Source organism: Dasypus novemcinctus, chromosome 13, assembly GCF_030445035.2.
Source record: "Dasypus novemcinctus isolate mDasNov1 chromosome 13, mDasNov1.1.hap2, whole genome shotgun sequence".
NCBI classification, from domain to species: domain Eukaryota; kingdom Metazoa; phylum Chordata; class Mammalia; order Cingulata; family Dasypodidae; genus Dasypus; species Dasypus novemcinctus.
In genome coordinates, this window is record NC_080685.1 from 30,012,788 (window position 1) to 30,035,579 (window position 22,792).

Here is a 22,792-nt window from a genome sequence, read left to right on the forward strand (position 1 = left end):
GTCGGGCTCTGCGGCTTACTCTGTGATTGTTCCAAGCACCAGTGTCCTTTTCTGAAAAATGAAGTAGCCACCTGGCTCCTGAGCCTTGGAGGACTGAGACAGTATCTTACGAAATTTGTTGAGCAGCCAACCTGGTGCCTAGTGAGAGCCTGATCTCATGACTTAGCCTTTCACAAGGTCAGATTTTAACATTCAACACCCAAACCCCAGGCTCTCATAAACATCTGTGTTCAATCTGAGCTGGATTCTGAAACCCATTGCTCTAATCACGAGCGTGCGTGCGTGTGTGTGTGTGTGTGTGTATGTGTGTATGTGTGTAAGGGAGCATTTCTCAATTTGAACTTCCTTTCCTGTTCAGCACAGATGGGGAAGAACAGTATGGCCATGTACCACCTTGTGGCAATTTATATAACTCTTCAATGGAAATTAAAAACTTGATGCTTCTTCCCAAGATTGCAAATGTATTTGCTCATTTCTAAATAGTAGCTTCCAGTGGTGGTTTCTCAACCAAGGTTGTGTATCCAAACAGCCTGGAAGAGCTCTAAATGAAAGATACATGCCCAAACTTCACAACAGACTTAACACAGCAAACCGTGCGGGTAGGATGGGATGTCTATATCAGTAACAGACAATAAAAACAAAAACAAAGCTACCACTCCGATGCTGCTTTAGGGCTGAGAACAAATGCGGTTTACCTGTCTACTCAGGAAAAAGGGCCAATGAAACAGTGGAGTAAAACTTCACTTATGTTGCTATTAATGTTTTATTTGGAAAGGAAAATACCAGAGAAGAGCTCTAATGGTGAACTGACAGAAAGTAAAGGTCAGGTCTGCTGGTTATGTTCAGGCAGATTTATTTATACATTTCATTAACAATGATTACAAATGAAACTTTTGACCCTCCCCACTACAGCTGTAACCACAGAGAGTGTTTTTAAGAAGGGAGCTGATTCTCAAACTTAATTGCATTAAGTAAAAAACACTCTAACTTTCTTGGAATGATGTTTACTTAAAGTTACATTTCAGAGTAAACCATCTTCAGGAGAGCATGCAGCCTGTATTTGGTACTGCAGTATATCCAGAAGTTTTATAAAATGTTTCTGATACAATATAAATAACTAAAGGACTACAGATAGGCACCTATATTACATACAATCTTCAAATATTTTTAAGAGTTAAAACTTCGTATTAGTTGATATTTAATGTGTTAAGCCCCCTGACAAAACAACTAAACAATTAAGAACGCGACAAAACGAGATGCCTGTCTCAGTGACCTGATGCTGGCACACTCATGAAAATACAATCTAGGAGTCTCAACTACACAGCCTGCCAGAGTCCCGGGCCTCGCAATGCAGTTGTACTGCGCTGTAGATCACCCTTTTCGAAGGAAGGGGCCTAGTTCAAGATGGAAACCACCGTGTCCTCGTTTTCCCCCTTTATGAACTGTATCAGAAAGCTTCAGCCAACTGTGAAAGGGGGTAACATCTCAAGGCACCTGATCAGGTTATCCCTCTGTGCGCGGCTGGTTTTCCCGCTGCAGTCTGCTCAGTTTCCATTAGATGGCAGTAATACCCCATCTCTTTCTTCGTACAGAGTCAGGAATTAACGATGGTAAACTGAAGAAAATGTCCACCGCAGGCCAAAGTTGCTCTAAGTCAAAGTTAGTGAGATAACGAAAATTGGAGACAGGGAAAAAGAGGAATGATTCTAAAGAGATCACAGGGCCAAAGCAGTCCTGATTATAGAAAATAAGAGTCAACTAATCAAAGAGACCTGTAAGAAAGGTGCCAACGAAATTCTGCTAAATGTTCAAGGAGCCTTGTACACACAGAAAAAAATCAAATCTAGACATCAGTTTTTTTTCCCTCCTAGACTGAAAAACAAAAACAAAAACACCAAAAAACAAAGCAGTAACCTTGACTGAAAGAGGGCATTTTGATAGAAAAGTTACCCTCATTTAAAAAAGCAACTGATGTCCCAAATGCCTAGGATTGTTCTGAATTAAAATACTGAGAGATACCCAACAATAATGGCCAATCATAGAGTAATAATACAGTTAAATAAACCAATCAAATTAAGACTGGGGAAACGGATTTGGCTCAACTGAAAGAGCATCCGCCTACTACATGGGAGGTCCAGGTTCAACCCCAGGGCCTCCTAACCTGTGTGATGAGCTGGCCCATGCACAGTGCTGATGTGCGCAAGGAGTGCCGTGCCACACAGGGGTGTCCCCTGCGTAGGGGAGCCCCACGCGCAAGGAGTGTGCCCCGCAAGGAGAGCCACCCCGCAAGAAAAAAGTGCAGCCTGCCCAGGAGTGGTGCTGCACACACGGAGAGCTGACGCAGCAAGATGCTGCAACAAAAAAGAGATGCAGATTCCCAGTGCCACTGACAAGAATGCAAGCAGACACAGAAAAACACACAGCGAATGGACAGAGAGAGCAGACAACGGGGGGAGGGGGGGGAACGTGAGAGAAAGAAATTTAAAAAAACAAATTAAGACTGTTTCCCACATGCTTCCAAAGCATTTGGCTATCTCTACAGATCACCTGCCCACTTCCCATCCTAGTGCAGGGGCCAACAAACAAATCACAACTCAACAGAGTATGGAGACTTTTAAAGTGCAGGGAATAAAGATTCTTTGTTTAAATGCTTCTTACAATCTTTTAGATAACTTAAAAGGACATTCCTGCTCCAAAAGAGAGGAGGCATATCCACATTTACCTTTTTGTTATTTATACATATAAATATTCCTTTATGATTTTATTCCTTCTTTAAATACACACAACTCCAGTAGTTGAAATCCATCCTGAGGGAAGCAGCTATGTGTCAAAGTAAGGAGACCAGCCTTCTATCCTCTGTTCTTATATACCTGAAGCTACCAACTAAATAAACTCACCCAGAAATGTTTAAGGTGGTGGTGGGATAAAGGAGAAAGCACGCACAGAAACAGCCAGTCCTATGGATGCTAAATTCAAGGTAAGTGAAAGCTAAATTCTCTAGAAGCAGTTATTCTCTCCAGAAAGAACCAGGAAATATTCTGGGAGAGAGAATTAACTCAAAAGCATCAAGATTACAAGGAAAATATTCACATCAGGACAAAATGATAAAAAGCCAAAGCATTCAGATCTCAGAGAGGAAACTAGTCACAGGGCTTGAGAGCTGCCAGACCCAGGAGGCTTAACAAGGACACCACGACACGCTACTGGGCTGCATGGTCCTGAGAACACCCAGCCCTGACTCCCTGGCTTTTGTCAGCTTCACCACCTTGAGAAGAAAATAGCAACTGGACACTATTTTACTAGATTTCATCTGCTTCTAACCTCCTGTACAATGATAAAGTAACCAGACTCTGGCATAAACCGCAATACCCTTCACTCTTACTTCTGTAAAGAAAATAGCATGACTGTCACAGAGAAACAGTGGAGAGGAAGCACAATACTGGGCACACGAGAGAAACCCAGTAAATAATGTATCAGATCTGCTTTCAAAATGTTATTTCATTATACATTCATCACAGTTGCTGGGTATAGGCCAAAAATCATTTAGTGCACCAAAAAACTTTATAAAGCTTTTGAGCATTCATTAAAATTAGGGTAACTGTTGGATTTCCTTTGTAGAATAAGGCTAAGTAAAAAGTAAGGTTTTGTCTATAGAACGTTGAACTAAAAATAAGTTTAACACTATGAATTATTTGTATATGGAAGCTAATAAATACTGGAATTGAAATTATGGATGCTATAAATTCAGAGATATATCTTGTTCCAAATATATAGTACATGGATCAATACACATTTTAGAAATTCTATCAGTACTTAAAATAAAAACACTATTAACAAACTCATTGTGATCCAGTGAGAAAAAATTCTTCTCAAATTTAAAAACTCAAAGATCATGCAATCTTTTGGCTAAGATTTTAACTGAATAAAAGAGCAGAAATTTAATAACCTCTAAACCATAGTAATAAAATGATAACTAGCAATTAGAATAAGCTTCCCTAAAAATTAACCACATCAACATTTTTCATGTGTTTAAAAGAAGCTACAAAAGTTAACTTTTCATTGATGACAGTCAGCACATTTCCATCTGGACCAGTTTTGAGAACCAAATTATAAACCCCAGAATACAGAAACATCTGCTCAGTTTTAATGAGAGAGCCACTCACCATAATAGTCTTCTCACAGTATGCCATTCCCATGTGGTTTTTTTTTTCACAGTAAGTAAACTGGCAATGTAAGTTCACAATATATCATAAAGGTAACTATACTATGAATATTAATTTAATATCTTAAGCAACAGTAAAGAAAACCTCATCTTTTAAAATATTTTTGTACAATGGGAACAGGTCTGCTTTGTACAGAATGAAAGAATCTTTGCAGGTGTTCGAGACTCATTTCATATAATCAGATCACAGAGTTGTATTTTTTTTAAACTTATTAAAAATGCAGAGTGAATCTAATTTTAGGGACAAAAACAAAAAATAACTCCAGAGCAACTAAAAGGCACAGAGACAAAAAAAAAAAAAAAAAAAAGTAATCGGGGGTTCTGTATAATTATTCAATAAGAAAAGTTTGCTGAACTTTGTAAGTTTTCATACTTTTAAAAAATCAGAAACAAAACTTTTGTTGTGTATTTTATGCTGTAATTTGGAATTATAACAGTAGTGTGGATGCTTAATTACATCTGTAATTTTTAAACTCTAGGGTATATTCCTTCATATTTATGCTTCTATCACTGATTTGCTGAAAAATAATGAAAAAGTTCATGGAGTTTGAGAAAATACAAACTTTCTTAGGAGGCTGACCAACAAAATAATCCTTTTTGCCAGACCCTAAAGTTGTGACTTTTCATGAACTCTAGAGCTGACCAGAGCACACTCCAGGGAGGGGGGCAGCTTCCTCCAAAGTGCCGACCGTTCACATTCTCCTTGGTTCACCCATCTCCTCAAGAAGGCGTTCAGTGGTACGTGCTCTTCTGGTCACACCACCATCCTGAACTGTCTTATGCAAAAGCAAAGGGCTGCACAACAAAGTGACTTTTAGGCTTATTTAGAGACCAGGTATTCCAGGTAACAACTACCACATTTCTGGAGAACATTAATGTTCCACAGCAATGATTAAACCTGGGCAAGAAAGATCTGCAATCCTTCCTGAACTCTTGCCTTACATTCCCGGGGGTCACCCCCTGAACACAACACCCTATTCCAGAGGAGTGAGGCAAAGGATGATTTCTTGTTGCAGAATTACTTAACAAGGTGAAAGGACAGGTCAGCAGGCAGGTGTCCAGGAATGGATTCGGGGCCAAAGACTTTTTGCTCTTTAAATGAAGACTCCCGGTTCCTACTAAGTATTAAGGCAACGTCCAGCCTTGTCCACAGCCATGCTGGTTGGGTGCTGCTGCCCCCTTGGGTGTGAGAGGCTCCGCTCATCCTGTGCCTGGGGCTGCTGTCGCTGAGCCTTAGTGCAGCTTGTTGAGCACGGGGTACAGTAAGGTCATGTGTTCCGCCCCTTTGAAAGGCAACTTTTCATTGGAATAATAGTGTACCACTTCGGGGATGCTGTCGAACACTGCGCTCGTCTGATCCAGTGTGTATTTGTTGTCTTTGGTCTGAGCTACTATGATATGGACACATCCTTGGCTAGTCCTGGAACAAAACAAAAGTCGAGGCGGAGACATGAATGGGTGGAGCAGGGAGAGGGATCCCTCCTCACAGGAAACCATCCCAGCCAGATTCACAGTAAGCTGACAGTTTCTCAGCTCTTCCTGGAACTGTACTACACAGTCAGAAATGCATTCAACAGCCAACACTCAAGCACAGCTCAGGCTCTGCAGCCCTCCACTAAATGTGTATCATCCTGGGGTGCTCATCCTTAATGCATCAGGCACTGGACCAAAAAGAAAACCAACCAACGAAAAAGCCAAGTCCCTGCTAGCTCCTAACTTTCCGAGCTGGTGTTCAAGCCCAGGCACCGGGCACGTAGGTGAGGTTTAATCTCATCCTTCTCAGCAAAGCTAAAAGGACATTTATAAGGTTTCCTCTTCCTTTCTGCCAAAAACACATGAATTAAAAAAATAAAAATAAAATAAAAGAAATGCCCAGAAACAAAACAAAACTGTTTCCTTCCCACATCTGGAAAGGCTGTTCCTGGTTGTGTATAATGACAGCTGGCACCAAAGGCTCCAAGATCTAATCCGCAGCACCAGTCTCAGAAACACAGCAAAGCTATTCCTGGTATTGTATATCTGGTGGCCTATCCCGTTTTCTGAGCCATATTGCTCAACCATCCTCTCCCCCCCCCACCTCTTTTCCCCTCCAGTCTGATTGTTTCAGCTGCAGGGACTCAGCTTCCTCAGGAAGGAAACGCTGTTAGGGCCCTTGACAATGATCCTCCAATATAGCACCACTGAACTCACAGAGCAATGAGAATTTCCATGATCCAAACTCCACCAGACCTACCAGACAAAATTGTATTTTCTGTGTATGATCAGGCAGGGGGAGTAACAGGCAAGTCAGATTTCTTTTGCACCAGAAGAAACTGCTTTCAAGATTGCCGTTGGCATTTTGACAATCAAGGGAACTGATTTATTAAAGTCCCAAACACTATGGAATAAAAGAATGAACTACCCTATTACTAATTATTCTTTTTACCAGGGACTGTTTCTCTACTGAGAGGGTCTTCTGTTAGCTCAGCCAAAGAAAGGTAGAAACTGACCAGTGCACAAATAAAATGGGACCTTCATTGTCATAAGAGACATTGGGTATCAACCCCAAACCAATTCTGCATTCTAAGCACAGTTTCACTTTCTTTGGGCCATGCAAATGCATCTTGTTTTCTGGCAATACACACCTCTGTGAACTACCTTCAAATTATCTCTCTCTTGGCTGGTCATCTCTTCATGATAGCAAAGGGTGTCACAGCACACCCCCTCCTTTGAGACAGGGACGACCCAGGGGGCTTCAGTACTTACTTTAGTGCAATGGAGTACCTACTGTTCCCCGACTCGCTATTTCGAACCAGGTAACCAGCTTCTTTGCATGGCTGTAGCCGACTCTCAGCCTCTGCGCGTGTGATGGCGCCATGATACCAACTGAAAAATGTGGGAAGGGGAAGGTTGTGAGTGTTGAAATGCAAATCCTGACAGGGTGTCATTCCATGCAGCATTATCTGAAAGGTTCATTAGTGCGTGTTCAACACCCTGAACTAGATCCTTCTTCTTCAGATTAGAAAAAATGCAGATTTGGGTCATCCTGAAATCTGCATGAAGTTAGCCAATCATATAGCAGTGAGTTAACAGGGCTAGTGTCCTTTTAAAGGTTACATTCTGTAGTGGAAAATGGAGTTTAAAAAAAAGTACTTGTGATACAAACAAGGCACTTTACGTTCTGCACAAATGCACTGGGCTTTGAAAACGAGCCTTACCCAGAGGAAAAAAGTTTTCATGGACAAAATAATCATGTAAAATGGATCAGTGTGTACCCCCCCCCCCGAAACCCTGCCTATACCAGGCTGTCAAGAAGCTCCCAGCCATGGTTTATTACAAGTGTCTGCAGAGGAGACTCACGGCTGCTTCTCCAGGGGCAGCGCTGGGTCCACTCGCTCCCCCTCGCTGTGGTCAGAGAGGGTGGGCTTCAAGATCTTCTGCGTCCAGCTCTTCTGCCGGTGGTGCTGCCTCACTGCCTCCTCCCTGGCAGCAGGTCGCTCAGATCCTTCAAACTGGACTGGAAGGAAGGCTCCACTTAACACCAGAGGCCGCTAAAGGGATGGACATCAGCTTCAAAGGGAAAAACCTCCTTGCCTGCCTCAGCTCAGGAGAAAAAAGAGGCATGCTCCCCCTGTAATGCTAACGTTAACACGCTGCAAGACAGCCTGGCCGGGCTGAGCTTCCCGCTGTCTTTAATGTGTGATCCCACGGCTAGCCTCCCACATAAAGCCACTTTTTCTGAAAGGTATAAAATACCAGTATGAAATAGTTTTAGAATATGAGAGGAAACCATTTCAATATATTTCAGCATGTACTATTCAAAAATGTTTTCATATTTTTAGAATGAAAGAAGATGAACAGTTATAGGAAATGCATATCCTATGAAACCAAATGGACAGCTTTTTACTATAAAGGGACTGAACAGAAAGAAAAATCGTCCGAAAAGCAGCAGCTATTGAAAAATGCCATAAAACTTGCTATGTCATTGCTGGGGACTGAACCACGTTCTCATGAAAGGCATGTTCAGGTCCCAACTCTGTGGTGTGGACCCGTTTGTAAGGAAGACCTTTGAAGATGTTATTAGTTAAGGTGTATCCAGAACGAATGAGGGTGGGCCTCAATCCAGCGCGGCCGAAGTCCTCAAAAGCCAAGAAAATGGAACGCAGAAAGAGAAGCCCCAGGAAGTCGCCAGAAGCTGGAAGGCAACCAAAGCCAGAAGAGAAAGGAGAAAATGGTGCTATGTGCATGGCTGGGGGATGGAAAAGCCAAGAGCCCCAAGGTCTGCCAGGCAGCCAGAAGACAGCAGCCCAGGAGGAAGTCAGCCTTCCAGCCGCTGGGACAGCGAGCCAATAAACTGCTGTCAAGCCAGCTCTGTGTGTGGCACTTGTTTTAGCAGCAGGGAAACAAAGATAGCCATCTAGGCTGGAGAGAAGAGAGAGAGAAAAATGAGGAGCACTTAGCCGGTGGCAAGAAAATAGCAGGAGCCCACAGAGATTTGTTAAAAATGAGACTAAAATAAGGCAAAAACTGAAGTTAATGTGTGCTCTCAAATATCTTACCTTCTCTATGAACCCTTCACATTGGTTATACTTTCCTATTGCAAACCTGGGTTTAACTGTTAGAGGAAAAAGATATCCCTAAATATTTTAATCATAGATAAAATAAATTATGTGGTCAGTTAAGTAGAAAAACTAGGTACTGGGAGAAGCAGGAGAGGGAACTACCTCTAATATTGACTGCCAACCTACTTATCAACTTCCTCTTAAGTTATCTGAAAAATTCACACTTGAAGAACTGATTCCTTTAGGAGGATTTCTGACAAAATAAGTAAGCTGGTTTCATCCAGTTTCCCAGCAGCCTTTACCTGTAATCCATTTTATCCAGTACTGCCATTTTATAAACAAGGATTTTAAAAGACTTGAGGAGCAGTATCAAGTCAAAGCTAAAAAAAGCTGCTCCCAATTTGACAGAGTCCATGGTGAGGAAATAAATGTAGTGACCAGACAAGTGATTTTAATAGTCATTTACACCATTTCCAGAAACAGCAATACATTGCAAAGAGAAAGGAAAGAAAATGTACTCAAAAGGATGCCGAATAAGGGGAAGGGGATGTTGCTGCTTAGTGTGTGCACAGTTTCTTTTTGAGGTGAAGAAAAAAGTGGGGAAATGGGTGTTGGTGATTGTAGCACAAAACTGTGAATGTAATTAATACCACTGCATTGCACACTTCAAAGTGGTTAAAATGGGAAACTGTGAGTTGCATACATGTTACCACAATAAAAAGTAAAAAAAAAAGAAAAAGGGAAATGCAATACTAAGAGCCTCAACTTCAGAACTTCAGTCCTGGCTTTCCAACCTTGGTCAAATTCTTTGTGTCTACCAAACTCTTTGAAAAAAAAAAGGTACTTGCAGTGAGGAGCAGAGAGAAAATGGCCTTGGCTGGAAAGCCAGCGTGGACGGCGGCTTTGGAGCACGGCTGGGGGGCCTCACCTGACAGGGCGCGCACGATCTGCTCCTTCTTCCACTCCCAGGGCTGCTCGTACTCGGCCGCCGGCCGCTCGTCGTTCTCGGGCAGCCTGCTGTCCGGGGGCCGTGCCTTCCGCTCGGCGCCCGTGGGGCCCTCGGCTCGGGGGCCTGCCTCTGGCGGCTCGTAGGGAGTGTCGTAGAGCTGGGGCGCCTTCCCCAGGAGATCCTTGGAACTCCGCCGTCTGACCAACGCCTCGGGCTTCATGCCGTTTTCCCCTGGCTCACAGGGGCCCTCGAGCAGCTGAAGAGCCTTCACCAGGGGATCTTTGGACCCTCGCCTTCTGATTTCTGAAAAACACAGTGGATGAAATGAGCCAAGCACACTCCATACACGATACTGTGAAAGAAAAAGGGCTTGAGAGGCCCAGTAATTACCCAAATTATCCCCTCACCTGAGGCTGACTGGTTGGAGGTGACAAAGGACTCCAAGATGGCTCCTTAATAGGCTGATTACTGCCCAGCTGTGCTACGGGAGCGTGAAACGCCCAAGGGAAGGTGCCCTACTCTCCTCCAGCTGCCTGAGCCCGATCAGGCCATCAAGTCATGTGGTTAGGGACTGCATCCCAGAAAAAGGCAGGTGTGGCTGCAGGGGGCCACTTGCAGTGTGTAGTACGTGGCTTCAGGCTCACCAACCTGTTTCACAGTTCCTGGTCTTGGTGTCTGCACTGAATCGGGTTCACCTTCAAAGTTCTGTTTGCATCTTGTTAGACATAAAGTATTTTAATAACAATTAGCTGAGTGTTTGCTACATTCAAAGCACTGGGTCAGGGAAGCAGACTTGGCCCAATGGATAGGGCGTCCACCTACCACATGGGAGGTCCGCAGTTCAAACTCCGGGCCTCCTGGACCCGTGTGGAGCTGATGTGTGCAAGGAGTACCGTGCCACTCAGGGGTGTCCCCCGCGTAGGGGAGCCCCACACGCAAGGAGTGGGCCCCGTAAGGAGAGCTGCCCAGCACGAAAGAAAGTGCAGCCTGCCCAGGAATGGCACTGCACACATGGAGAGCTGACACACCAAGATGATGCAACCAAAAGAAACACAGATTCCCAGTGCCACTGATAAGGATGGAAGCGGTCACAGAAGAACACGCAGCAAATGGACACAGACAGTAGACAACTGGGGGGTGGGGGAGGGAGAGAAATATATAAAAAATAAATCTTAAAAAAAAAAAACAACAAAAAACACGAAGCACTGGGTCACATTCACTGAGGGAAGATACTTATGTGCATCACACAGACGGCCTGACTTCTCGGCAGTCTCAGCACAGTGGGTGTGGTGGTCTGAACCTGCACGTTCCCAGAAAAGCATGTTCTTAAATCTAATCCATTCCTGCGGTGTAAAAGCATAGTAAGGAGGACCTTTTGATGAGATTACTTCAGTTAAAGCGTGATCCGCTTCATTTGGGATGGGTCTTAATCCTATTACTGGAGTCCTTTATAAGCAGACGGAATACAGAGAGAGGAAGAAAGTCCCAGGAGAAGCTGAAAGCAAAGACACGTGGAGAAGGGAGACACCAGCAGATGCTGCCATGCGCCTTGTCGTGTGCAGAGCAGCCAAGGACTGCTGGTCTTCGGGAAGAAAGCGTTCGTCTTGATGAGGCCTTGGTTTGGACATTTTGCTGGACTCTGTGAGTGAATAAATTCCCATCGTTTAAGCCAACCCATTTCACGGGGTTGGTTTCAGCAGCCTAGGAAACTGAAACAGTGGGGAGTCCAGTCACATTCACCACCTGCCAGGCTAATAAACCAAAGTGAAAAAGGTGTGTGAAAAACAAAAATGAAACAATCATTCAACAACCAACTCTAATCAATGGCTCACTACACGTTAAGCACCAAGTGCCTTCTAATTTTCCCAACCACTCTACAAGTTGGATATTATTATTTCCCCAATATTACTGAGGAGAAGCAAAAGAGTCGAAGGAAATTGCCCTAATCCAATAAATGGGCTCTAGAAGCCATACTCTGAAGTACAACATTTGAACTGACTCCAACTAGATGGGAAATGGATGAGTTAACTCTGATAGCAAAGGTCATTTCCAGTGGAGGAAACTGCAAGAGCAAAGATATGGGGGTAGGAACTATAAAGGGCTTGGTTCCCAAAAGGATGAGTTGAGAGATAGGTCTAAAGGCCAGGAGAAGAGAGATGCAGTGGGAGAAGTGGTTGGAAAAGTAAACTAGCTAGACACCAAAATGTAGAAGTTTTAAAAAGCAGGAACAATAAGGAGTGGGTGTAGCTCAGTTGTTGAGCATCTGCTGCCCAAGTACAAGGTCCTGGGCTCAACCTCTGCTACCTCCTAAAAAAAAAAAAAAAAGCAAGGACAAAAACTTTAGACTATTCCGTGTGCAACGGAGAACTGTTTTAAGTTTTTTTCAATAGGGGATAACAATGATATTGTGTTTCCCTGGAAGATAACTTCAATCACAGTGTACAGGATGGAATACCTCTCAGAAAGGTATGGTTTGAACTGAAGATCAGAAATGGAGGCAAATCTGCTGCAAATCAACCAACTAACCAGCCACAGTGGGAAGGAATCGGCAGTGTTTGGGCATTGACAGCCTGGGGCCCAGAGGCCTTGGCAGGTAGCGTCAAAGACAACTCAGAGCCTGGACAACCAGAGCTGGTGTTACCAACCACGAAGGGGAAGACGGAAGCATCATGTTATAGTCCTTCTAAGCATCAGGAGGCCTTAAATCTGTCCTCTAGCTCATTATCGCCCAGGAAAACATTTATTTTTTAATTTTATTTTTCTTTTTAAAACTTTTTTTCATTTCTTTTCTTCAGGAAGGCATTTGTAACCACAAACACTATCTCATCACCGAACACTTCATAAATTGTCTAACAAAGTGCAAATTGCTTAGCATGGAATGGGAGACCTGTGCTCAGATTACTGTCTCCCTCTCCAATTTCTTTACCCAACACCCCTGTCCCCACATAAACCAACTCGTTGCTCTAACCAAATGGAACTTCTGAAATTTCCTGCACACGACCTTATGCTCACCAGGATCCCAGTGACCTTCCAATCCTGTGAAATCTAACTCAGCATCTCCTCCCCCTGGAGAAGACTTTCTGGCCCACCTTCTCTGCCACTGTCCCACAGCTGATCATCCCTCCACCCCCTGGGTGACACTACACTGCCAACCCACTCTTGCCTTGCACCCACGGCACTGGATTTATTTGTTGATGTATCTGTATTTCCACGTTGGTGGAGACTTTGCCAGGGCAGGGACCATCCTGTCTTACAGTTGTGCTAGATCGTGGTTTGTTGGCTAGTTGGTTGGGTAGATGGACAGATGGATGGGAGGAGTAAAGGAGGGAAAGGAGCTCTAGAACTTCTCTAGGCAGATGACAATGTGGATCTGGAGCTCAGCAGAGATGAAGGTCAGATGTATAGATCAAGGAATTATTCAGAAAACAAATCCTTGTTAATACCTTGAGAATGAAAGCAACCACCAGAGAAAAGGTGAGCAGACTGAAGAGGAAAGGGGATGAGTAGCAGAACCTGGGACTCCTTCAGTTAAGGGTGGAGAGGAGAAGAGGTGCCCGCAGGGAACACAGAAGAGGTCAGATTTGCAGGAAGAGAAGCAGAAGACTGCAGTGCCATGGAAACGGAGGAGGGAAAGACTTTCTCCGAGTAACTTAAAAATGGAGCATGGAATCATTAACTCAGTAAGACTTCCAAAACAAAACTACGACAAATGAAAAAACTGAAGGAAAAAGTTATTTAAACCAAGACACTAAATTCAAAGGGCAAAATTTATTCATAGGGTGAGACTACAGCTCCGTTTGAAAGGAGCCCCTTACTATAGCTGGCTCAACTCCTGTATATTGCAGTGGTTCTCAACCTCAGCTGCACAATGGACTCACCTGGGGAGCTTTAAAAACGGCTGATGCCCAGGTCCCACCACCAGAGGTTCTGTCTTGGGTACAGCCTGGGAGTCACAGTTGTGAATGCTCCCCAGGTGATTCTCATGAGCAGCTAAACAGAGAACCCCTTCCACACTTGCTGAGCTCCCACAGGCTCCATCTCAGTTCCTCCTGCTCTCCAGAGGTAATCTTGTCATCGCTACTCCCATCCCAAGGGGAAGGGTACTCCCTGCATCTCCAAACCAGAATGTGGGAGCTAGAAGAAGAATCACCCTGCTCCCACCCCCAAGCCTGGAAAGTGCTGCGGAGGGCTAGTGGTGTCTGGGGTCATGCAAGGAGTTGTTGGCAGAGCTTCGACTCTGGTCACAGCCTCCCGACTTTCAAGTCTACCAAGTTTTTTCCTTCCTTGCCTATTCTAGATGGAGCTATGGAAAACAAAAAACAAAACCACACTCTGCTCTTGGTTCGATTAAGGTTGGAATTTTTTCTTTGAAAACTTTTCTAAAGAACTAAGAAAAAAAGAAACAGAAAACCAAAGGAGGTCAAAAGCTAGGTTTAGAATTTCAGGTTTTGAGCAAAACTTAAGTTTACTCCCAGTTTAGACCTTCTGGCGCAACCCAGGAAACCCTTCCCCAAGATCCCTACTTTAATTCTGTCCAGTAGAACTAAAAGGAAAAGGAGTTTATCCCAACCTTACACTAGAGTCTTGCTCACAAAGATCAGTAAGTCTGCAAAAAGATGGCGTACCATGATTGGGATCTTGAGTTCTTATACACATGTGTGTGAGTTCTTATTTTTGTGATGAGGTCCTGGTATTTCCTCTTGTAGCCAGTCTGTGTACCCTTAGACCTCTGGGAAAAACACTGGGAAGCATACAACTGACAATGTTCCTTCCCTGGTGGCCCTGGGATTGGAAGATGATGTGCAGAGCAGAGACATCTTTTTAACTGAACAATGTTTAATTAGGGGGACAAAAGGTCTTGAGCACAGGCCCCTCCACCCCTTCAAGTGGAATAACCTCCCAGTCCTTTCCAACACCTGGCTGCCCCCAACCTGAGGCGCCACAGAAACAGAAACAATCGCGAGGCTGCGAGCCGACCCTTCCTGCAGGGAGAATAGACCCTGACGTGCAGAGCTGGCTCCAAGAGGAAACAAGCCTGAGAAGGAGGAAATGGCAAGAGGAAGCTACACCCTGGCTGCCCATAGAGGCCATTTACCACGGCAGACAACAGAAGGCAATGAACGGGCTGCAGATAAACACCCGTTTGCAGCAAGGACTGAAACTGACCACTGGCCCACATCAATGAGAATGTGGAACTGGTTGGAGACATAATATGGGCTGAAAATTTCTCCTTCTCAATTCCCAATTCTAGCTGTATGTGACTATACTGTGTATATCTACAAACAGAGAATACAAAGACTTTCTTTTACTAACAAATATTGCTCTTATAATTGCCCAGAATTCTCTTTGAAAATGCAATTCTCTCTCTGGAGTGTCTGGATAATCACATTTATCGGGTGTGTGTGCTTGATGTGTTATACTCAGCCTCTCAGCGAAGCCTGACAATGCTCAGAGAGGTGTCGGCCCCACTTTCACAGGTGAACCAAGAGGCCAGTGGCAGTCAGTGGGGCAGTCATTTAGTCCTACCTCCAGTCCATGATTTCTCTACTAAACCATGCCCGATGCCTAAAAGGAAGATTTCATGGAACACGTTAATCCAACTTTCTAAAAAAGGCACCTTTTCCTCTAACTTGCTTAGTAATGTTCCTAAAACATTAAACTTAGAGCCTCATAAGGCTGTGGGCTATTTTCTTGCTAGGACCAGAAACAGGCCTAGGCAACATCTGAACTTATATCTTTTATCAGTGCTCAAGCTTTTCCCTCAAAATTTCTTTAATATTTTCTTACATTAAATAAGTCTAAATATCTAGTCAAAATCTGATACAATTCAGAAACTCTGAAATTTAATTATAATGAGGGAAATAGAGACAGATAAATCAAAGTCTTCTACTTGTATTTTTTCCCCATAATAGGTACTTTCAAATGGAGACCCAAGCTGTTATGGTCTCCTTTAGAGCTATTTAAACAAACCCACAAAATCTTCTGGAAGCAAAATTAAAAATTTTAAAACAGGCGTCTAAAACACTTAACTGGAGCTCAGTAGCTAAACCCAATGGTTGCTGGATGAGCTGGTAACTCTTTTCACCTGTGGAACATAGACAAGTTATTCCATCTTTCTGAGCCTTGGTTTCCTCAAAGTCAAGGAGAGACTTCCAAAACCCATTGCCCAGGGTTGTTGTTAATGGGGCAATAGGGAAAGCTTGGCACTAAATAAGCACTCAGCTGCTTGCAGCCAATATGATACCAGCTGTGGAAGGAATTCTCTTGCTGACTGATGGCTGTCATAGGGAGTGACTAAAGACCCTCCCAGGGCTAAAGTTGTAATTTGGTGGTTAAAACATATAATGCTAAATTATATGGAATATTTCTGCTAATCCTTCTAGCTAAAATGTTCCTGCTAATTTAGCAGAGAGACAATAAAGAGGCTTATGCTAAACTGCCTCATATTCATAGTAGTATATGAATATGGCTAAATCTAAGCGAGAATTTATTTATCAAGGTTTTGGAGAGACCCAGGGAACTTTCGTTCTTGCCCCACAGTCACGTGGCCATTCCTCTTTTCTGGAATCCTGATGCAGATGTGATCCCTCCTGATTCTCTATTTCACAGCTGGCACTTGTGACACTCTGCAATGACTTTCTTCTTTACCGGTGTTAGTCTGTTTCCCCCTCTAAACTGTGAGGTGCCAAAGGGCAGGGGTCATGCTGGGCTTATTCCCTGCAGCCCAGCCTCACGAGTATTGCTTGGGTGAATAAATACCTCCCTCTTAGGGATATAAAATAACATCACAGCCAGCCTTCTCTACACCCAAAATAATGTTAAAATCAGGAGTGTGTTCTCCATAGCCAAAAAAAGGCATCACAGGGGTTATAGGCACCACAGTTAAATCGTATTCATGAGTATCCTTTCCATCTTGTACAGAAATGTTAAAATAAAGTGAAAAGTCCCTTACACATTTTCCAATAAATATGGAAAATTTCTGCACTTGGACTTGACAACCAAGCACACAAGAAGCAACCTGAACAAAAAAGCAAAAGGTTAAAAAAAAAAAAAACCACCAACCCAGCAGCAAATCTTTTATTTCCAGTTTCCGATAAACTCACTTCCTGTTATTCTGTCCAGCTGTGCAACCTATGAGTGGAATAAGTCAAGGTATATTCTCTACATCGAGAAGGGGCTTTGTGATATAGATACTTTAAGTGAAGAAATGTTAAAACCCACTACTGTAATGTTTTTTAAAAGTTAAAAGCAAAGCATACTTAGATTATAAACTTATATAAAATATAAATTTTTAACAAATTTGAATTTATTCACCAACTTGAATATATTGTTTATTCCTAAGTGAATTTATTCACGCAAACTACTTAAAACAGAGCCTGGAACTTTAATAAATAAACTCAAATAATGAATATGAGCTATTACTATGGCATTTATTTCATGTTGCACAATTCTCACTTTTGCTCTCTGAGTCTGAATGGAAAGATGCTTTACTTATTTACTTACAAAGTTTAAAGTGCTTTTGCATACATCATCTCAGATATCTGTCCTGAGGCTCTTTATGTAGGGAACACACCACTCAATCTAGAGTGGGAAGACCTGGGTTCTAGTTTCTGCTCTGGTTCTTAAAACATCTTGTGAGCACAAGCAAGTCAGAATCTCTTTGATATTGTCTCCCCCTGCCACATAACAGGGTAAGATAGTATTGTGTTCCCCTAGTTTTACAGATCTCTTTTTTTTACATTTTTAAAATTTTTTAAATTTTTAATTTTTTTTACAGGGATTACATGAAAAAAAGAAAGAAAAAGATATATCCATTTTTTAAAAAAGCACAGCACTTTGCCCATTATCAGTGCAGCTCCAAAAATAAACAGCTGGTACATATAGAGAGACTCCTTAATCCAGTTAAAGAGAAAAGAGGAATAAAAATCAAAGGACAAAGAAAGTTGATATCAAAATTGAGCATTGTCTTTTTTTAGAAATCCTTTTCCTTAATTTTATGTATAATTAAACTCCCCTATTGCTTTCAAACTTCCAATATTCAAAAAAATTCTGACTAAGTTCATTTTCACTTCCTTTCATTCACAGATTTCATTAGGGGTCACCGTCCTGTGACCCTCGGGGTCACAGGCTGGCCAGGGTACACCCTCTCCAAATGCGAGGCCTTATCTCTGCAAGCAGAGAAGCAGGAAGCAGAGCCGCGCTTTCCTGTTGCAGCTCATTTTCGTGCTGAAGCCCGTCTTGACCCTTCCCAGGTGCCTCAGTTCCCCTCCACTCAATTCTTCTGCGACTACCTGTATGGGACCTGAGCTTAGCAGCCATTCAATCTGCTTTTCTACAGAAGAGAGAGTCTTTAAATTGTGACCAATTCTTTCTTTCCCAGGATTGAAACCCATGACACTGAAACAAGGCTCCTTTGGGTCAGCACTCAGAAACTACATTTTTCATTACAGATCAAAGAATGTTTAAGGAAAATCCTTGAATAAGTAATTTAATGCTCACAAACAACTCTAAATAACTAGAGTTCATGTTTTTTATTTAAACTTAAAAGAAAGAAATGAAAAGGAAAAACTTGAGCCCAAAATGACTGGGGAATTACTCGTGGGAGCTCACAAGGTGAAATCGTTGGGTCTTGAAAAGTTACAAGATTTAATCAACTTTGGCTTTAGGTGGTTTACTTTAAGTGGTTTGGTTCATGCCAGTGCTTGGTTGTTTTTTTTTTCTTTTTTAAAGATTTATTTTATTTATTTCTCTCCCCCTGCCCAAGTTGTCTGCTCTCTGTGTTCATTTGCTACGTGTTCTTCTGTGACCGCTTCTATCCTTATTAGCGGCACCAGGAATCTGTGTTTCTTTTTGTTGCGTCACCTTGTTGTGTCAGCTCTCCATGTGTGTGGCGCCACTCCTGGCAGGCTGCGCTTTCTTTCGCGCTGGGCACTCTCCTTACGGGGCGCACTCCTTACGCTTGGGGCTCCCCTACGCGGGGGACACCCCTGTGTGGCAGGGCACTCCTTGCGCACATCAGCACTGCGCGTGGGCCAGCTACACACGGGTCAAGGAGGCCCAGGGTTTGAACTGTGGACCTCCCATGTGGTAGGCGGATGCCCTATCCATTGGGCCAAGTCCGCTTTCCTATGCCAATGCTTAGTAATAATTCCTCAGTAATTAATTTTTTTGCTCCAATGTTGAACAGTTTGTTGAAAAACAGTCTTCTATAATACAGCAGCAGATCATGTCATGTTTGTGCCTCTTAATTTAAAATCTTTTTAAGTATGTATTAGTTCCTTGGTACAGATTTATGACTTCCATTATAAAGAGGTCAAAACTTCTGCAAGTGGCCAAGGTTATAAAAAAAATCTTAAAACTGAAGATCATACTTTCCGAGCAGATTTGCAAGCTCAGAAGTGTCATCCTGCCAAGAATTAGAAAAACTTGAAAGACCTGCAAATTCTAAAATTCCAAAACATACGAAACTGTAAAGGAGTGAATTAGATATTTCAGACGTATTTTGGGGTCTAATTTCTGTTTCTTCTAGTCAGCGGAAACTGGTAAATCACTTCATCCAGTAACCAGATGAAGTTACTATTTTATAAGGCTCCAAGTATGATATTTCAGTCCCTATTAAGCAGCAGCTGGTTACACACCTGTTATCATTTGCTGTGCATCATACGGTTCCATGTAACCATCGTTCTCTCCCACTCTCTCTGCATCTCTTTGACCTTTTGTCCGTTTGGCATCATAGGGGTCTGCATAGTCTTCTAAAATGATGACCTGTAAACATAACGAGAGGAGAGTTGCCAAGGATTCTCGCATGCCAAAATATCAATTTTATCAAAATGGCTACTGAAACCTCCCACAGATCTGAAGAGGTAAAAATTTCCAACCAGTTCTGCATAGCTTTTGTGCTAAAACATGTTATTTACCAGGTTGGACAAACATCTGATTTTTCTTTTGTGGTAGTGGATTTGATTCACAACAATTCATCTAAACTTTTTTATATATTCCCATGGTTCTTTATACCTCCCTTCCCTCTCCAAGCAATAAAGCATTTTCTGGGTTAAAGGGTGCCAGGATGGGGAGTGGGTAGGGTGGGTGAAGGGCTGTATCTAGGGCTTTAGGGCATGAAAAGACCAACTGGCGTACCACACAACCTATGATTTTGGTCTTTTAAACCCCAAGGAGCTGAGCAATGCAGTCATGGTGAGTCAATCCCCCAAGAATGACTGAAGGCCCACCAGCCCTGGCTAGGTACCTTAAGGGAGTCAAAATAAACCCAGGGCATGCTTTCTGCCCTCAAGGAATTTTTTAACAGCTCTAAAGAAAACAGGTTTCAAAAACAAGAAAGGTACTAAACAGTACTGTGGGAGTCTAGGTTCATTAATTCATAAGCAGACTGATTTGCATAGGCTACAGATCAGGTGGGTGGAGCTTTGACCCTCACCTGTGTCAGAAAGCACCTGTTCTCCCCACCACCACCCCCCAGGGCTCCTGGAGAGGTGGCGCATGTGCAGTAGTCCTGTTCAGCAGCAGGTAGGTGTTGATGTGGGAGATGAGGGAACCCTCCAACCAGAAGAATTCAGATAAACGAGGGAGCAGGGAGGAGACGGGACCAGCCTGGACAAGAGTCTCTGGCTGGAAGGAGATGGCCCAAGAAACCTCAGACATCCAGAAGTGACAGCCATGAAAACAACCAGGCATCTGTGACAGGGGACCGTGACTGTCACTCATGTCCTCATTCCAGTCTTCTTGATTTGTACTACATTTGTGAGGCACAGTGACACGTGGCTCCAAGGAGCTTATGATTGGGCCAAGCAGCCAGGGAGACCACTAAGCAACAGATGAGCTGGGTCACTGTCCATCTTCCTACAGCTCTCCCCTCAGTGCCTGGCACAGGGTAGGCACACTATAAATATCAGTGGAAAGAATGGAGAGGTGAACACAAGAGCCCAGTGCAGACACACATGGTACATGCTAAGGCCTTCTGACTTGATCCAGGCGAGCAACGTGTTTGAAGTCTGGGCATAAGAAAATTAGAGTTCCCACGGCAGGACGTGATTGTTGGCGCTGGAATCTGAAAGCTCAGTTTGAGCTCTTCTCTCCCCTCTGCTCACACAGGAGAGTTGATTAACACACCAATTCATCCCTAAGACCAGAGTCCCTTCGCATGTTCACATTGCTCTTCTCAACTTTCGCACATTGGACAGCACCCAGAAAACCTCTGGTGTGTAAGAACCAGGAAACACCTTCTTTCCTGATCTGTAATTTCCGTACGGGCATTTCCTTGTCATATTCTGTACTCCCTACAGCCCTCAGAATCCTCTGCCCCTCATCCTGTAAGCCTGCTGCTCAACTAACGTTTGCAGAATGAATGAAAGAGCTTTAATCTTGGTGTGTCACTGGAGCTCTGAGCAGCTCTTTGCTAAGTGGAAGCATAAAGAATGGTGGCGCTTCCAAACCAGCCAAGGATGGAGGTGGCCGATCCAGTCAGGGAAGCTTGAAAATCCATACTTGACACAGTTTTGAGTTTACCCTTCCTGAAACTCAAAAAGGATGAAAGTTATACACAGGCCTAACTTTGCAACTTCCCTGGATGTCAAAATTAAACCACATCTATAAGGAGGTCAACTTTAACAAAGCAGGCACATTCAGTTTAATTACGCTTCTAACTGTTAATAGAGTCGAATGGATAGTACATTTCCGCAAAGTACCCCATCCCTAAAATGAGGATTTTGGTTTTTAAGATGAAAGTCTACTGATTTTAAATGGTCCCTTAAGGAGCTGCCGAAAGTTAGCGGGAGGAAGGAGCTTAAGAAACACATGCTCCCCTTCTCTCTTGGGTAAAGGACCCTGAGGTGGAGCAGGTTCACCAAGCCCTCCTCGTGCTGTTTAGCCTTGGATAGGGGAAAGGGGGTCCAAAAGAGACTCGAATTCTTACCGTGTCTTGCTGCTTTGTAATCCTGCCCTTGTCCAGTTCGGGGCCCAGGGAGGAAGGGGAAGAGGACGCGGAGGAAGAGCTGCTGCTGCTGCTACTGCTGCTGCTGCTGGGATAGTTGCTCTTGCCATTCTTCTCCTGAGTGTCCACCTTGATGAGCCTGTTGATGTAGGTGCTGCAGCCTGAGCTCTTGGTCGCGCCCCGGTGGGGCTCCTCCTCGGTGGCCCGGGAATTCTTGCGGCCCTTGCCGGCGGCGGCCTGAATCAGTCCCTGCAGGCTGTCCCGGGAGAGCCGGCTGTCCTTGGGGGGCCCACCGCCCGCCCTGCCGCCCCCCAGCTCTGCGGCCGAGTTCTTGCGGCCCTTGCCCGGGGTCGGCCCCGCGCCGCCCGCCTCCGAGTTCTTGCGCAGTTTGCCGCCGCCGCCGCCGCCGGGCTTGGCCCGCTCCGACACGGTCTTCAGGTTCAGGGGGAACTCCTTGAACCACTTGGCCGCCATGAGGGGGGCCCGGCCGGCGCGGCTCAGGAGCGTCGTGGCCGCGGAGCAGGCGAGCGAGGAGGCCCAGCCCAGATACGCAGAGGCGCCAGGGGCCGGGGACCACTGCATTCCCCGGGGCTGGGGCGCTGGAGGCCGCGGCCAGGCCCCGCGAGGGCAGCTCCGCGCGCCCCCGGCGGGCAGTCGCCCACGCCCGGCAGGGTGGGGCCTCTCCGGCCCGGGGCGGGGGGCCCGGGGCGCCGAGCGGGCGGGCGCAGACCGCCGCTCCGGACACGGACGGCGACAGGCTCGACGCACTGGGGCCCCGCCCGGGCTCGTCTTCAGCGCCTGCCCGGCCCGGGGCTCCGCGGCTCTCCGGAGGCGGCGGGCGCCGGGGGCTGCCCCCAGCTCCTTCCTCCCGAGGTGGGAGAGGCCCGACTCACGGAAGCCCCCCGACAGCCCTCCCCACACTCCCAGAGACAAGAGGGGACCGAGCGGACGCGGCGGGAGTGTCCCCGGCGCCGCGACGGACGGTGGACCGACAGCGGGCCGCCCACCCCCTCCGCGCGCCCCTCCCCTTGGAGGCTGGCGCCTCCCAACCCGCCACCTCCCACCCAGGGGCGGCGGGGCAGCGCCTGCGGCCAGCGGGCCACGAGCCCTCGACTCCCGGAGAGGCGGGTCCG

General features: G+C 44.9%; 1 protein-coding gene across 1 annotated transcript; it reads right to left on the bottom strand.

Moving 5' to 3' along the window:
- Positions 1-836: 836 nt before the first annotated feature.
- On the bottom strand, positions 837-22,627 carry SHE (Src homology 2 domain containing E). Its single transcript, XM_004475021.5, has 6 exons — positions 21,642-22,627; positions 19,351-19,477; positions 9,692-10,015; positions 7,562-7,718; positions 6,968-7,087; positions 837-5,642 (listed from the first exon to the last, which is right to left on the bottom strand). The coding sequence occupies exons 1-6, from the start codon at positions 22,239-22,241 to the stop codon at positions 5,456-5,458; spliced, it is 1,515 nt and encodes a 504-aa protein (XP_004475078.2). The 5' UTR covers positions 22,242-22,627; the 3' UTR covers positions 837-5,455.
- Positions 22,628-22,792: the final 165 nt, after the last annotated feature.